The following is a 15,384-nucleotide window of genomic DNA, read 5'->3' as shown; positions in this document are numbered from 1 at the left end:
TTGTCATGGTTATTACTAGCAAGTATACTTAGTAGCTTTGTCACAAATAATAAACTAGTAGTTCTAGGTACAACCATGGCATTCCTTTTTAGTTTTTATTAAACGAAAATATTCATTATGAAACCATAATTGGAGAGTAAACGACTTCTCATAACCTCATACAAAAAAAAAAAAAAAAAAAATCAAGTTTGTTCATGGTTGAAAACTTGAAAACACTTACCGTGAAGTTAGAAAACCATGGTACGAATCCTCCTATTGAGATTTAGTTATGGTTGGACGTTCACATGTTTTGGAAAGTAATTAATTTCGACTTTAGCTTATCATGCGGTTATATAAATACTTGTTTTAACATCAATCAAACCAAAATGACTCGAGAGAACGATCAAGATATGTATATTTGTGATTCATTGTGTATTCAAAATTTGTATGTGATTCACTGTGTATGGATAAAAAAGGAAGAGCAGACATAAATAAGTCAAGTAACGTCAAAATAATTTTGTTAAATAGCATAACCTAAACCATATGACAAAAAATATATGGAACCGAATTGAAAAGAGATTTGGTTATATATGTAGTTTTTTTTAATAGTTCGCAGACCAAAAACTAAACAAAAATATCACTCCAAATGTGTGACGCAAGTTGTAACTTTATAAAATGATAAATAAGTTCCATATATATTGTAGTCCTAAGTATCATCAAAAATGAGGTCGGAGAATAACAGCCCACCGAAAGATAAAATTGTATTTAATTAAATGGAGAGAATAGTAGAAGACAAATAGAGCATAGATAAAAAGCAATAGCATACAAATTGTTGTCACGTATATGACGTAATTGTATTAGTTTATAGCATACACCGAAAAATATCACTTTCTCTAACATAATCTCATTTTCATCTCCAATAAAACTATTTCAAACCCAAGAATATCAAGAAACAAAGTTTCTCTCGAACGCTCCGATGTATCAAATCTTCTTTTTCTTTCTTCCTCTCCTCCACAGTTATGCCTCTGCCCAGACTCCTCCTCCGTTCAGAAACGGTGACCTCGTCGCAAATTTTGAGCCGAGTTTAGCCGTCGTCACCGGAGTTCTCGCCATCATGTTCGCACTCACTTTCGTCCTCCTCGTCTACGCTAAGTGCTGCCACATCGATCTCCGATCAGGTTCCGGCGACAGAAGAAGGCACGATCGCCGGCTCAGACAAGGAATATTCTTTAACCGGTCAACGGCATCATCGGATCGATTCTCTGGTTTAGACAAAACAGCAATCGAGTCTCTTCCTCTGTTTAGATTCTCTGCTTTGAAAGGATCAAAACAAGGTCTTGATTGTTCTGTCTGTTTGTCTAAATTCGAAAGTGTTGAGATTCTTAGATTGTTGCCTAAGTGTAGACACGCTTTCCACATCGGATGTATCGATCAGTGGCTTGAGCAACACGCAACTTGTCCTCTTTGCAGAGATAGAGTCTCAATGGAAGAAGATTCCTCTGTTCTCACTAACGGAAACAGTTTCAGGTTCTTGAATCAGTCTGAGATTAGAGAAGATTCGAGCTTGGAGCTTTACATCGAGAGAGAAGAAGAAGAAGAAAGAATACACAGAGAAGAACTTAGTGGGTCGTCGAGATTCAGCATCGGAGAGAGTTTCCGGAAGATTCTGAAATTAGGTAATAAAGAAAAAACGTTACTTGATGAACACGTGAACGATAAAGATGAGAAGAAGCTTATGCACAAGTTCAATCATAGGATCGTTGTGTCGGATGTTGTTTTCAAGAATCGTTGGAGCAACGTGAGTTCATCAGATTTGATGTTTTTGAATTCCGAGATGGTTAATTCGATTTCTAGCGAGAGATTTTCTTCATTGGATCATGTGAAGAGAGGAGATGAAGAGGATCAGATAGGTATCTTGCGAATCAAGGAAGAGATGGAAGCGAAGAGAATGTTGGAGAACAAGTTAACTTCGATGACAACTATGTTTTCCTCGGAAAACGGAGACTCTGGTTCGAAATCAAGAAGCGTTATGATCGAACCAGGACGAAGATCGGTGTCTGACATCACTGCGGTTCCTAGACTCAGTATATCGATTCATGGAGATTGCAGCGGTTCAGCCGCAGAGACTGCGTCTGCGTTACAAAACGGTGGGAATGAGACGGAGGAGAGAAGACGGCGTTTGTGGCTGCCGATCGCTAGAAAAACTGCTCAATGGTTTGCTAACAGAGAAAAAAGAAGTCAAATTAACACAACACACCAACACTTTGATGTTTAGTTTCTTTATTTTTCTTAAAAATTTGCAATTCTTTTTCAGATTCAATTTGAGACTATTTTCCCATAATTAGTAGATACAAGTTTTGATTTTAAGTTATGTTCAGAGAATTCTACTAATGTTAATACTTAATACATGTTAGTTGGATCAAACGAAGCTGATTTGTGTAAATAAGATAGATTTATGTATAAACAAAGCTTTGACTTATAATATATGAATTGATTGAATTATTGCTGGATTTAATTTTAAAAAGAGCTCAATAATTGTTTTCAATAAGGAACATGTCAGCTTACCTGGTTACAGAAGCAACCAGGCTCATTTTCAGTTTCATTGTTATTACTGCAATATTTTTTGTTCAACATGTATTATACACAACTATTACAAATAAAGTAATAACTTGGCTACATGTTATGATTTTGTTATGAATGCATCATATATTATACATTTATAACTTTAAGACTTTAATACACACATAACTCACTCACACATACTGTATATGATATATGAATTATTGCTTCTAACTCTATTTATTTAGTTTTCCTTTTCATTCAAAATAAAACACAACTACTCTTGGTTTTGTCTCTTGACAATTGTATTCTTTTATTTGGACGAACATTATTACTAAATCATGTAATTGATTACAAAAATACATATAAGTAGGTCAACTAACTACTAATAATAATATTTTAATTTCATAACAAACACTACATTAGCCAATTTGATTATTAATATACAATTTTATATTCAAGACCTAGCAATTTCCTTTTGATTATCTTACTTTCTTTTTCCAGTTACCAATTATGAAATTATATGCCCAATCATATAAGATATATTTATAATTATCTGATGTGGGATTCTGACTCCTCTGATTTTTTCTTTGTAATATATTTATATGCCACTAAACTTAAAATAGATGTATATTTTGTCCTTCATATAAGCATATAACAGTCTTAAAAATAAGTGGAACACCTTCTTCTTTTTCATGTCTTATTTTGGAACCTCTTTCTTAACTTTGTAACGAAGGACACCACGATGGAACCTGGGCTGCTTCGAGTGCAGGTGCAGCACCGTAGATGAAACTTTTTAAGTTTGTATGATGTAAAAACAAAATGGGAAACGATTCAAAGAACATGTTATAATGCGAAATAGGTAGATGAGGCCAAAGATTGTTGTTATGTAAAAAGCAAGTCATTGCATCATCATACTTATCATGTGGTCCAACTTATGCCGATTACGAATGGAAGTTAAATTTAAAATAAATTATTAAATAGAACCTAACGAAACTATTTTATATTATAGGTGTATTAGGTTGAATATGGACCTGTTTTAGAATAACGCCCCTTTCTTTCTAGTAGAGTTCAGTCTTCTTTGGAGTTGGTATCGGATCAAATTTTCGTTTAAAAACAATAATGATGTAGCTTAATTCAAATTGTAGTAAATTACTTTCAATTTAATTTTTGTTTTGGTTTTCAATTACTTAGGTTCCGTCTGGATTTGATTTCAATTTTCACAATATATAAAGATAACAGAAATATTTAAAAGCAAATATTGAAGAGTATATGATACTAATTACTAAACACTATGAAGAAATTTAAGACAAACTTACTTTAGTTTACACAAATTGGATTTTCCCTTATGGCCTAAGATAGGTTTCCATTACAGCTGTACAAATACAACCTACACCTGGTCACCTGCCTCTTCCATGATGATGATTTCTCCGACCGAGCGCATCAAATCGTTTTTCAACTGGCTTCATGAGCTCTCAAACATTTTATTCTCTCCCAGAATAGTTTCTTACTCACTGTCTCCGAGTTATTTGAATCCCATGTTGACTCTCAAAATCTTTCCTCATAAATCAATTGCACAAAAATAAGAATCGAACTTGGGCGTCTGTGAAAGAAACCTGTGCATTGCTAAGCCTTTTGAAGACTCATCTCAGCTCAAGCTTGGCTCTGGATTTCTGCAAAGAATGACGCTATCCATTAACATGTATACATATATCAAGCTGCAGCAAAAGGTCATTGATCACATAGCAAAGAGTAGCTAAAAATGATATGTATGAATCACATAACAAGATTACACATCCGGGTGTAAGAATTATACAAAGGTTGGGGGAAATCTTTGAATGAAAAGCACACATACACTTTCATGTCTTGTGTGTGTAAACACAAATGCTTCAACCAACGCCTTCTTGTCCACACACACTTCAGAGAATTTACATAGAAACCATTGCATCTTTCTTCCAGCCAAAGGTGGAGGAGATACAAAGGTGTTAGTGACACCAAGTTCTGATTTCTGCTGTAGTTTCAGAGGTGAATTAAGGGCACGGAGTCACATTAACAGCGCATCATCTCACTCACCATTTCAGGAAAAAGCTACATTTTCTTTGCATCATTTCTCTGGAGACATGAATGACGAAGTCCAACCAGTTCTATTCCCACTCCCATATCCAGAATTTGAGGTTTCGGGTCCGACATTTCTTTTTGAGGTACCCGCAGGAGATAATGAAGTGGATGGCATGTTCATCTGCAATGGGTTTTCAGTAAAATAACAGTCAAGGGAACTCATCTCGAAGATCAATATATTGTTTCATTAATTCATGACAATTGACAAAGCGATACTGGTAAAATCAGTTTTCAGGGAACCATGAAGTGTTCTGAGAGTAATACTATACATGACATGCTAACACAAGCAACGAGTTTGCAGAATAAAACGGTTCTTTGGAAGAGGCAAATGCAGAAATACGTACATTCTTGTGGACAGGGTGATCAAACCCCGGAGTCCTCCCTGCAGCAGTATTATTATTTATCTGTGGGCTTGGACCAATGGCATTAGCCGATCTGACGCGTTCAGAGGCCTCGGCTTCATAAGAAATATTTGGTCCTCCTGCCAAACAGAGCGTCAGAAAACAGAGATTTCAAAATAAACAATTGCAACAACAAGCTATTAATTAGAGCTAACCCCGATGATTGCTTGTGTCCACTGGCATTGCACGAGGATTGCTAGACCCAGGAACTGCCTGCAGTAGAAATGACAATACTTTTTGTTAGTAACAAGAAAGGTGACACAGCAGCAAATTAAGATTGAGAAAACATTGAAAACTATACCTGAGACTGATTTCTAGATTTCTGTGCTTGTTGATACTTTATGATAGTCCAGTCAAATATATAGTCGAACTCATATCCTGCAAAAGAGAACATATAATAGTGAGGTAGGTAGATGATGCCGGTGAACCTTATCAGCTGAGTGAACTATGAATGATGAAGAGATGTCTTTATCCAAAGTACCTACCTTCCCGCGAAAATAAATCACGAAAAAGCCGCTTCAAGAATCCATAATCTGGGCGCTGATCAAATGTCAGTGTATGGCAGTAATGAAAATATGATGCAAACTCCACAGGGTGATTTTTGCATAGCACCTGCAATGGGATATCGATATATACTTAGTCGAATGAGGATTAACAAAAAAAGAATCAATCACACAATAGGGAAACATACCTCAATGGGAGTTGATATCTTCTTCTCACAGATTTTATCATACTTTTGCTTCTTGTCAACAGCCTTAAGACCCTGCCATGGAAGACTAGAAAAGGACGTTCATGAAATGAGGAACACAAAAAACAGTTAAGTAAATCTCTAAAAACAAGGAATAGAAATACCCTGCGAAATAACATAATGTTAACTAGTTTCTTTCAAAAAGACAACACACCTTCCTCTTAGGAAATACAGAAGCACATATCCCAGCGATTCTAGATCATCCCGTCGACTTTGCTCTGTGAAGAGAACCCAAAATATGAGCAAAAGCGATTTACTTTTACATAAGGATAAAGAATGCCAGCATTTCTTACCAATTCCAAGATGTGTATTGCAACTTGCATATCGTGCAGTTCCTGTTAAATTCTTGTTTTCCCTGAATATAGCCGAATAAAGGAAATAAGTTGTATAATGATTAACGTGACCGTAAAACTTAAAAACAGATAGATCATTTACAATCTGTATATTGAACCAAGGCCACAATACCTGTAAGGGATGTGGCGGTTGGTGTTGGCATCCCGATATCTTTTGGCAAGTCCAAAGTCAATTAGATAAACCTGAAAAATGAGACTTATCAATCATACCATACTCTACTTATGGCATCTGATGAAGATAAGAAGTTGCAGAAATATACCTGATTTGCTTTCCGACCTAGGCCCATGAGGAAGTTATCGGGTTTAATATCTCTATGCAGATATCCTTTCGAATGTACAAATTCTATTCTTGTTAGCTGTAACAGCGGGATAAGAAAATCGGAAGCACATTAGATAATCAATGTATAAGTCAACAGATATTATAAATAGCCTAATGAATAGTTGAAAGTCATGCCATACCATTTGATCAGCCAACATCAAGACTGTCTTTGGTGAGAATTTCCTCCCACAGTAGACGAAAAGATCTTCGAGACTTGGACCGAGCAAATCCATCACTAAAGCATTCTCTGTTCCATCAACTCCAAACCATTTTATGCGCGGAATTCCACCTGACACATAACATAAAAATTAGTATTGTACTGCTAATGAATCCCTCCAATGTCCAACAACTGAGAAAAGAGAGGAAAGAGAATCATACTTCCTCCTTCAAGAATTCTATATAGCTTAGCTTCATAGAGAAGTTGAGGATGCTTTGTTTTACTGTTCTCCTGCAAGAGAAAATGATTGAATTAAAAACAAGTGTTAGCTTGAAGAATATATTGCAGCTAAAAAGCACCGAGTTTAAAACCTTGCTCAATTTTAGAGTAAAGCAATTCAAACAAAATCAATTAAGAGACATAGCAGATCCAAATCAAATCTCCAGATTGGATGGATTCAATTCGTCTCAAGGCAAATTGAGCTGGGACTTACGATCTTAACAGCTACGATCTCGAAGGTATCGACGTGCGTAGCTGCGAAAACAACAAACAGAAGAGAAGAGCGTCAATTTCAAATAAAAAAGCAAACTCGGAAAACCAAAGGGACAAGAACAGAGGAGAACACAAAACCTAGAAAAATCTCTCCGAACGAACCACCGCCGATCTTCCGTCCGAGCTTGTACTTGCCGCCGATGATGCGTTCCATGGCAGCTCCAATCAGAACCGAATCTGGATCAAGCGCAAGGATAGAGATAAGGATTTAGGGTTGTTGTTTAGAAGATTGAAATTAGAGGAACTTAAAAACATATATTATTATTTTTGTTTGACTGACATCGGTGGTAGTGACATGGACCCAGGCTTGTTTGAGCCGTAGTAGTGATCCTTCAAAAAAAAATTTGTACACCTAACTACTGCACCATTTTGGGTCCGCCAATCTTTTTTTACCTTATAAACAAACACGAGGGTATTTACGTGATTTTGTAATGTCACGCTGGCACGGTGGATGATTTGATGATTTCCGTTTTTGGGGTCTGCAAAATGATGAAGGTTCGAAAATTTAATGGGTTGGCTGATTTTCGAGTCATAAACTATTTCGATTCTTAGTTTTCACTCCCGGATTTTTGGGCCCTTAAATTTCCACCATCAATTTTCATATTCCTCAAAATTACATCATCTACTTTCGAATTCATGATTAAACATACATTTTCAATTGAACCATTCATTTAACCGGGATTAACCACAAATCCGCGTTTACTGTACCGCGATTGTGATTAACCCGACTAATACCCAGACCCGTTAAGAAAACGACGTCGTTTTCATTCTTCTTCTTTAACTCTCAAATCGATTTGGTAGTCCTCTTCTTTTGACTTTCATCTCTGTCTCCATCGTCTTCTAGATTGACGTCTCCATCAGACGCTATGTCACCATCGTCTTCTCTATTTTCCTCTCCATCAGAAGCTCTGTCTCCATCTATCCCGACGTCCTCTCCCTCGATTCTGGTGGCTTCGTCCTCCTCGACTCCGCTATCACCACTATCACTTCCATCGTCGGCTTCAATGTCACTCTCTGGAGGTTCGAAATCGGGGTCATCTGGATCGCTTTGGTAAATCAATCTTTCCTCCCACCAATTCTTCATTTCTCCCTATTCGAAACCCAAATCGAGACCCAAAAATTCGAACCGAAGAAGAAAACCCCAAATCCCCTTTTGTCTTTCTCTCTCAAGAACCCTAATTTCACAGTGTCGAGATTAAAGAAGAACGACTAAATCGATTTGAGAGTTAAAGAAGAAGAATGAAAACGACGTCGTTTTCTTTCTCTTTTTGATGAGTTAAACGAAATGAAAACGACGTCGTTTTCTTAACGGGTCTGGGTATTAGTTGGGTTAATCGCAATCGCGGTACAGTAAACGCGGATTTGTGGTTAATCCCGGTTAAATGAATGGTTCAATTGGAAATGTATGTTTAAGCATGAATCCAAAAATAGATGATGTAATTTTGGGAATATGAAAGTTGATGGTGGAAATTTAAAGGCCCAAAAGTCCGGGTGTGAAAGCTGAGAATCGAAATAGTTTATGGCTCGAAAATCAGCCAACCCAAATTTAATCCACTAACTAGTTCTCTACCAAATCGATCAATTCTAGGTGTTTGTATTTCAATATTGAGACTACAATTTTATACGTTTTTTTTTTTTAATAATAGCAATTGAAAATGCATGTTTGGATCAAGTCAAGCTTTTTGATATAATTTTTTTCAATGCACAAAATCGAGTAAGAAAAATCAAACACAGAATACCATTAAACTGAATAGGAAATTCAGAGAAAAAAAAAGGGGGAAGTGTTTCTCGGAGCATTCCAGAAGCTAGCCATAGCTTATCCTTTTACGTTCTCGTCAGCTGCACATTAGCTTGATGGTGACATGTCCCTGCCACAAGCAACTCTTGACTCAAGCCTTTGAAGGCATCTCTGCTGAAGCTGCTCATGCTTTGCTCTTGATTTTCTGCAAACAATGTTGATGACACAGCAAACCCAGGTTATGCCCCAACACAGGGAACTACGTACAGAAATACGAACAAAGTTTTATAGAAGAAAACTTGGGAGAATGAATCACAAGAACCAAATTACACGCCCGGTTGCAAGATTTTATACAAAGGTTGAAGTCAGTCATTTGTGAGAATCTTGAAGGAAAGCAAACATAATCTTCATGCCTTTTGTCAAACAGTAAGCTGTTCATGGAAAAACTCCATTCAGATCTTCAACCTCAGTCTAGAGCTTTTCACTGCAGAAATCACAGTTTAGACCCAAAGGCACACATAATCTTGCTCAGCAGATCAGATGAATGATATACTCCAACTTTTTTTGCATCATTTCCCCGGTGACATGAATGGTGAAGTCCAACCGCCGGTTTTATTCCCGCTCCCAAACCCAGAATTTGAGGTTTCGGGTCTGACATTTCTTTTTGAGGTACCCGCAGGAGATAATGAAGTGGATGATGGCATGTTCATCTGCAATGGGTTTTCAGTAAAATAATGGTCAAGAGCATATTTCGTGATGATCAGTATCGTGTTTTAATCATTTATGCTATATGTAGTTCATATCACAATATAGAGCTCGTTGATGACAATTGACCATGCAAAACAGGTAAAAGCTTTAAGCAGAGAACCATGCAGAACTCTGAAGCAACACAGATGCAGGCATGAGATGCTAACACAAGGGGGAGGGTTGCAGGATACAACATTTATTTGGAAGAGGCAAATGAATAAGCACGTACATTCTTGTGGACTTGATCAAAACCCAGACTCCTCCCTACAGCGGTATTAATCTGTGGGCTTGGACCACTGGCATTAGCCGGTCTGACACGGTCAGAGACTTGGGCTTCATGTGAAATCTTAGTTCCTCCTGCCAAACGGAGAGTTAGCATCAAGATATTGAAATAAACAGTTGCAACGGGAAACTAAATCAGCCAAACACTCTATGCCAGTTGAGTCCAGTGTGAAAGTCGAGAGAAAACAAAAAACACATCATATACTATTACAAAATTAATCAGAAAGTGACACAATTAAAATTTATAACTCGAGCTGACCTCGATGATTGCTTGTGTCCATTGGTATTGCACGAGCATTACTAGACCCAGGAACGGCCTGCAGCATGACAGTTTATTGTTAGGAAGACAGGCATATCTATATTTAGCACCAAAACTAAAAAATAGCAAAACCAAGTAAAACTTCTCCCCAGGAAATCTTCTCTATGAACAAGACAAAATATGCATACACCTGGAGAAAAAAAAATAACAAATGGTATTGATAAACTATACCTGAGACTGACTTCTAGTTTTCTGTGATTGCTGATACTTTATAATAGTCCAGTCATATATATAGTCAAACTCATATCCTGCAAAGAAGAAAACGTTTAAGTGAGCTAGGTAGATAACTGATGCTAGCAGAGAGGATTATAAAAATGATGGAGGGATGTCTTTCTCAAAGTACCTTCCCGTGAGAATAAATCACGAAAAAGCCGCTTCAAGAATCCATAATCAGGGCGTTGATCAAATGTCAGTGTGTGGCAATAATGAAAATATGAAGCAAACTCCACGGGGTGGCTTTTGCATAGAACCTACAAAGGATGGGATATTATTCAGTTGAATGAGGATTAACAAAAAACAATTCACTCACACAGTAGAGGGAAATAGACCTCAATAGGAGTTGATATCTTCTTCTCACAAATTTTGTCATACTTTTGCTTCTTGTCAACAGCCTTAAGACCCTGCCATGGAAGGCTAGAAAAGGAGGTTCATTAAAATAGGAACAAAATGTAAAGCAAGAAAACGGTTAAGTAAATCTCAAACAAGGAAAAACAATACCCTGCCAAAAACACAATGTTAACTAGGTTCTTTCAAGTCAAAAAGTCAACACACCTTCCTCTTAAGAAGTACAGAAGCACATATCCAAGAGACTCTAGGTCATCCCGTCTACCTTGCTCTGCGAAAGAGAAATCGAAATATGTGAGCAAAAACTTTACTTCACAAAGGGGAGAAAAAAGTGGCAGCATTCCTTACCAATACCAAGATGTGTATTGCAACTTGCATATCGTGCAGTTCCTGTTAAATTCTTGTTTTCCCTGAATACAACCAAATAAAAGGTAATAAGTTGTATAATGTGACCTTAAAAACTTATAACAGATAAGATAATTTACCACCTCCAGATGGTAGACACAATATAATGAACCATGGCCACAAATACCTATAAGGGATGTGGCGGTTGGTGTTGGCATCACGATATCTTTTGGCCAGTCCAAAGTCAATTAGATAAACCTGATTCGCTTTGCGGCCTAGGCCCATGAGAAAGTTATCTGGTTTTATATCTCTATGCAGATATCCTTTGGAATGTACATATTCTATTCTAGTTAGCTGTAAAATCGGAATAAGAAAATCATAAGCACATTAGATGATAAATGTATAACTCAAGAGAAATGATTAGTATTTAAACAGAACCAGACGCAATAAATGTGATTAAAACTCATGCCATACCATTTGATCAGCCAACATCAAGACCGTCTTTGGTGAAAATTTTCTCCCACAGTAGACGAAAAGATCTTCGAGACTTGGACCGAGCAAATCCATCACTAAAGCATTCTCTGTTCCATCAACTCCAAACCATCTTATGCGCGGAATTCCACCTGCAAAATGAGCATTGTACTGATAATCAATCCCTCCAATGACCAACAACGACAGAATGGGAAAAGATAGGAATGAGAAACATACTTCCTCCTTCAAGAGTTCTATATAGCTTAGCTTCATAGAGAAGCTGAGGATGTTTTGTTTTACTGTTCTCCTGCAAAACAATCCAAATGATCTGAGTTAAAGACAAATTGTCAGCTAAAAAGTACCATTTCAAGGAGCTTGACTGATAAATTTAGAGTTAATCAATTCAAAGAACCACACGAAACAATGAACATGATACAAAATTCCCAGAGTAGATTCGTTTAATAGCTGATTCAATTGAAACTTACGATCTTAACAGCTACAATCTCGAAGGTATCGATGTGCGTAGCTGCGAAATCAACAAACAAGGTACGTCAATTTCAAACCAAAGAAGAAGAACAAAACTCGAGAATCAACGAGAACACACCTAGGAAAATCTCTCCAAAGGAACCACCGCCAATCTTCCGTCCGAGCTTGTACTTGCCGCCGATGATACGTTCCATGGCAGCTCCGATCACAACCGAATCTGGATCATGCGCAAGGGATAGAGATATCAATTTAGGGCTTTTTTACTTCGTTGAATTTGAGAGTTGAAATTTGCGAATAGATGAGACAATAGGGGCATTAACGTAAATTGTATGGTATAGTAAGGCTAAGAAAATTTGTGTGTCGGTGACGTGGACTGAAATTTAGTTGCCACGTAGGACCGGTGGAGTTTCTAATCCACTAGTTCTAAAGTCAACGCAATGTGTCTAAATATGGATAATTTTGGGGATAATTTTGTATTGGATTTTGTCTCTTTTTACTAGGGTTTTAGCTTTTGAATTTGTTTTTTTTTGTATAGGATTTTAACAAAGAAAAAATGGAAAAAAAAAAACTTCTTCTTCTTCATCATGATTGCTCATTCGAGTTATCAATGAATCAAAGACACACAAAAATCCTCACAAAAACAATTCAGAAAAATAAATTATTAAAAAAAATAATGAAAAACGAATTTACAGTCCGTCCCCATTAACCTCGACCGCGGTGCTATGATTGCCGGAGCCTCTCCTCGTTCCGCCCGCTGGCCGGAAACTTGAATTAGAATTGCTTCTTCGAGCATTCCGGAGGCATAACACCTTTAAATCTGTTAGTGTCCTTGCAATAATCATAGATCATGAAACCATCTCTTATCTTTTGCATCTTCGTCAGCTGCGAAGCAGTGAGCTGACTAAATGATGGTGATGTCCACCAATTAGACCGTATAGTTGGATCTACACATTGCTTGATGCTGACTGATCCCTTCCACAAACAAGCTCTTGCCTTGTACCTACGACCCTCGGCCACAAATGGTGCTAGCGTCCAGTTAGTCTTCACTCGACCTCCTTGTGTTGCCCAGTCTTCTGCGTTCCATAGACTCGCAAACACTTTCATACCTTGCTTGTTCGGGTATGCGATTCCTTCACTTTCGTAGTTTCTAAAAACTCTGATCGGAGTTCCATCGACGAACCACCTATATAAGATATACAACATGGTGTGCGACACGTTTATTTATAGAAAGGAAATAAAAACATATAATCGTTTGAGATTCCTAAAGTTTTTTTGGTTTGAAGGTTCGAAAACATTAAGGAACTAAAAGAAAAATTCATCATGAAGTGTTTGTACTTTAATGTTGTTTTACAGTAACAAACTAAACTATCTAAGTAACATTTAATCTTACTTAAGTTTTTTTGATGTGGTATTTCATTGATAGAAAGTACCATTTCTTAGCATTTGTTTGGAGTTTTTATAAAGTACTTAAGAAACCGCCATAGCCATAAGTTAATTACTTACACAACTTCGGATGGGTTCCAATGGATGGTATAGTTGTGGAAACCATTGGTCGGGTTGAACCATGGCCGGAATTGTTGTTCGCGGTTTCCTTTCCCTTGAGCATATAAGTTGGTGTGGATCGTGTACGGCTGACCAGTCGCATTTCCTAGGAACTCGAAGTCTATCTCATCGTGTGTACTTCCCGTAGACGATAACTACAAAGAAAAATCTGAAAACATTAATCTAATTTTTCTATATATAAAAGAATTGCGTATTGATTCTATTTTTTTTTATTTTTTTTGTAATTCTATCGATCGAGTTCAAAAGAAAATTTTACGTAATAGGCTGCAACGGTTCCAGCAGAATTCCCTGGCACAAGTTTGATGAGCATTTCTACGCTTCCAAACAAATGAGCCACCTTTGATTTAATAGCAGATCCTGCAAAAACAAACAAAAACATAAAAACAGTTATACATGTTTATCTATCAAGTTTCTCATGAAATAATAGACTAAAATTAAATGGACTGATTTTAAAGTTATTGTGTTATAAGATTACTATATACCTGCAGATTTGTCTAGGACAAGTCGAAGGTTGGTACCATTCATGAACATGTGATCTTTACCCCATGTAACAATAAAATTCTTACTGAAGTCTGCCTCCACAAATGTGCGACCAAGAGTCGCTAAGGCAGCTGCCAGAACGAACATTAACGTCTTCGCTTGAAGACCCGCCATCTTACGAATTTGATTTGTGTTTGGAATGTTTTGGATTGGAACTCTATTCGATCACCATTTGTTTGTCAGTAAGGCTTTCTTTATATATAACTTCTAAGAAATCGAAATTTTGACGTAGTCCAAAAAGTATAGAGTTTTGACAATTGACGTGCATCTAATGAACTTTGTATGCATGAATTAGACAACATAACAATTAAAGAACTAACTTCTTTAATATAAAGAAAATGCTATCCTGGAAAGGTACTATGAATATGTATGTTTCTTAGTTTCCAATCACCAACATGTGTTTGATAAATAAATATTAGATAGAAAAAAAAAAAAAAACTAAAATATAAGAAGATGGACACTGTTAGCTGGCTCACGCGGTTGTGGTAGAGGCCGAGGAATATACGTGGGGAAGACTCCACAAATAAATGGGGTCGATGAACTTGTCAACTTCTCCTCTTCCAAATCAGAAATTTTACCAATAGTAACTTCGTTTGTCATCAATCTGTTTTATTACTCTATTGTTCCTTACGATTTCCATATTTTTAATCAGGTATTTTCGTCTCGTTGCATACTGCATAGGGCTTAGATAAAAAAAATCCGTTACATTGTTTTAGGATTTCATGAAAAAAATTTAATAAATCATGCTTAACCAAAAAATAAATTTTGATACATTTTGGTTTTACTTTTAGATAGATTATATTTAATTTGGTTTGTTTTCGTTCACATAACAGAGATTGGACACTCATGAAGTGGTGAAACATTGTAAACAACGATTCTCCATTTAGATTAGTTTATAAAGTTCGTTCTAAAAGTGCAAGACATCATTAAAACGTGTTTTAAGGTTTTTTTATTTAATGATTTAAGCAAGGAAATCCAGTGATCAGTCAAGAATAACTTTCGGTGGGTGTTGAAATATTCTTGTATATTATATTCACAATAAATCTGGATCAATGGTAAATAGACAAACATTGTACGAGAAAAAGTTTGATAATGAGTAAAAGGTCATGTTGATCGCGTTTTTGTTAATCTTGTTAAGAAATC

General features: G+C 36.6%; 5 protein-coding genes across 9 annotated transcripts; 1 reads left to right on the top strand and 4 right to left on the bottom strand.

Moving 5' to 3' along the window:
• The first annotated feature begins 725 nt into the window (after nucleotides 1-725).
• AT4G28890 (RING/U-box superfamily protein) lies at nucleotides 726-2,448 on the top strand. Its single transcript, NM_119033.5, has one exon. It carries the CDS (start codon nucleotides 956-958, stop codon nucleotides 2,252-2,254), a length of 1,299 nt encoding a protein of 432 aa, NP_194618.3. The 5' UTR covers nucleotides 726-955; the 3' UTR covers nucleotides 2,255-2,448.
• A 1,296-nt stretch (nucleotides 2,449-3,744) lies between these two features.
• On the bottom strand, nucleotides 3,745-7,556 carry ckl3 (casein kinase I-like 3). 4 transcript variants are annotated; one of them, NM_001341953.1, is made up of 16 exons: nucleotides 7,467-7,552; nucleotides 7,265-7,363; nucleotides 7,128-7,168; nucleotides 6,856-6,925; nucleotides 6,618-6,766; nucleotides 6,419-6,514; nucleotides 6,271-6,341; nucleotides 6,099-6,160; nucleotides 5,960-6,023; nucleotides 5,749-5,833; nucleotides 5,543-5,669; nucleotides 5,359-5,435; nucleotides 5,213-5,270; nucleotides 5,001-5,137; nucleotides 4,394-4,777; nucleotides 3,868-4,211 (listed from the first exon to the last, which is right to left on the bottom strand). In NM_001341953.1, the coding sequence occupies exons 2-15, from the start codon at nucleotides 7,338-7,340 to the stop codon at nucleotides 4,643-4,645; spliced, it is 1,248 nt and encodes a 415-aa protein (NP_001329054.1). In that variant the 5' UTR covers nucleotides 7,341-7,363; nucleotides 7,467-7,552; the 3' UTR covers nucleotides 3,868-4,211; nucleotides 4,394-4,642. The 4 variants fall into 4 exon arrangements, with proteins under 4 accessions (NP_001329055.1, NP_001329056.1, NP_194617.2 ...); NM_001341952.1 differs by having other exon boundaries at nucleotides 3,745-4,211; nucleotides 7,265-7,556; NM_001341951.1 differs by having other exon boundaries at nucleotides 3,745-4,777; nucleotides 7,467-7,556.
• A 414-nt stretch (nucleotides 7,557-7,970) lies between these two features.
• Nucleotides 7,971-8,270, bottom strand: AT4G28870 (mutator transposase MUDRA protein; the record flags this gene model as incomplete). The annotated part of the gene is made up of 1 exon (NM_119031.1): nucleotides 7,971-8,270. One exon carries the CDS (start codon nucleotides 8,268-8,270, stop codon nucleotides 7,971-7,973), a length of 300 nt encoding a protein of 99 aa, NP_194616.1.
• A 548-nt stretch (nucleotides 8,271-8,818) lies between these two features.
• ckl4 (casein kinase I-like 4) lies at nucleotides 8,819-12,431 on the bottom strand. 2 transcript variants are annotated; one of them, NM_119030.4, is made up of 13 exons: nucleotides 12,257-12,431; nucleotides 12,138-12,178; nucleotides 11,890-11,959; nucleotides 11,656-11,804; nucleotides 11,369-11,535; nucleotides 11,185-11,246; nucleotides 11,044-11,107; nucleotides 10,821-10,905; nucleotides 10,616-10,742; nucleotides 10,444-10,520; nucleotides 10,213-10,270; nucleotides 9,901-10,028; nucleotides 8,819-9,634 (listed from the first exon to the last, which is right to left on the bottom strand). In NM_119030.4, exons 1-13 carry the CDS (start codon nucleotides 12,330-12,332, stop codon nucleotides 9,494-9,496), a joined length of 1,245 nt encoding a protein of 414 aa, NP_194615.2. In that variant the 5' UTR covers nucleotides 12,333-12,431; the 3' UTR covers nucleotides 8,819-9,493. The 2 variants fall into 2 exon arrangements, with proteins under 2 accessions (NP_194615.2, NP_001078465.1); NM_001084996.2 differs by having other exon boundaries at nucleotides 9,609-10,028; nucleotides 12,257-12,408.
• Nucleotides 12,432-12,653: 222 nt separating this feature from the next.
• XTH26 (xyloglucan endotransglucosylase/hydrolase 26) lies at nucleotides 12,654-14,401 on the bottom strand. The gene is made up of 4 exons (NM_119029.3): nucleotides 14,184-14,401; nucleotides 13,958-14,058; nucleotides 13,642-13,835; nucleotides 12,654-13,321 (listed from the first exon to the last, which is right to left on the bottom strand). Exons 1-4 carry the CDS (start codon nucleotides 14,353-14,355, stop codon nucleotides 12,910-12,912), a joined length of 879 nt encoding a protein of 292 aa, NP_194614.1. The 5' UTR covers nucleotides 14,356-14,401; the 3' UTR covers nucleotides 12,654-12,909.
• Between the last annotated feature and the right edge of the window lie 983 nt (nucleotides 14,402-15,384).

This window comes from Arabidopsis thaliana, chromosome 4 (genome assembly GCF_000001735.4).
Source record: "Arabidopsis thaliana chromosome 4, partial sequence".
Lineage (NCBI taxonomy): Eukaryota > Viridiplantae > Streptophyta > Magnoliopsida > Brassicales > Brassicaceae > Arabidopsis > Arabidopsis thaliana.
This window is presented reverse-complemented; position numbering and strand designations above follow the sequence as displayed.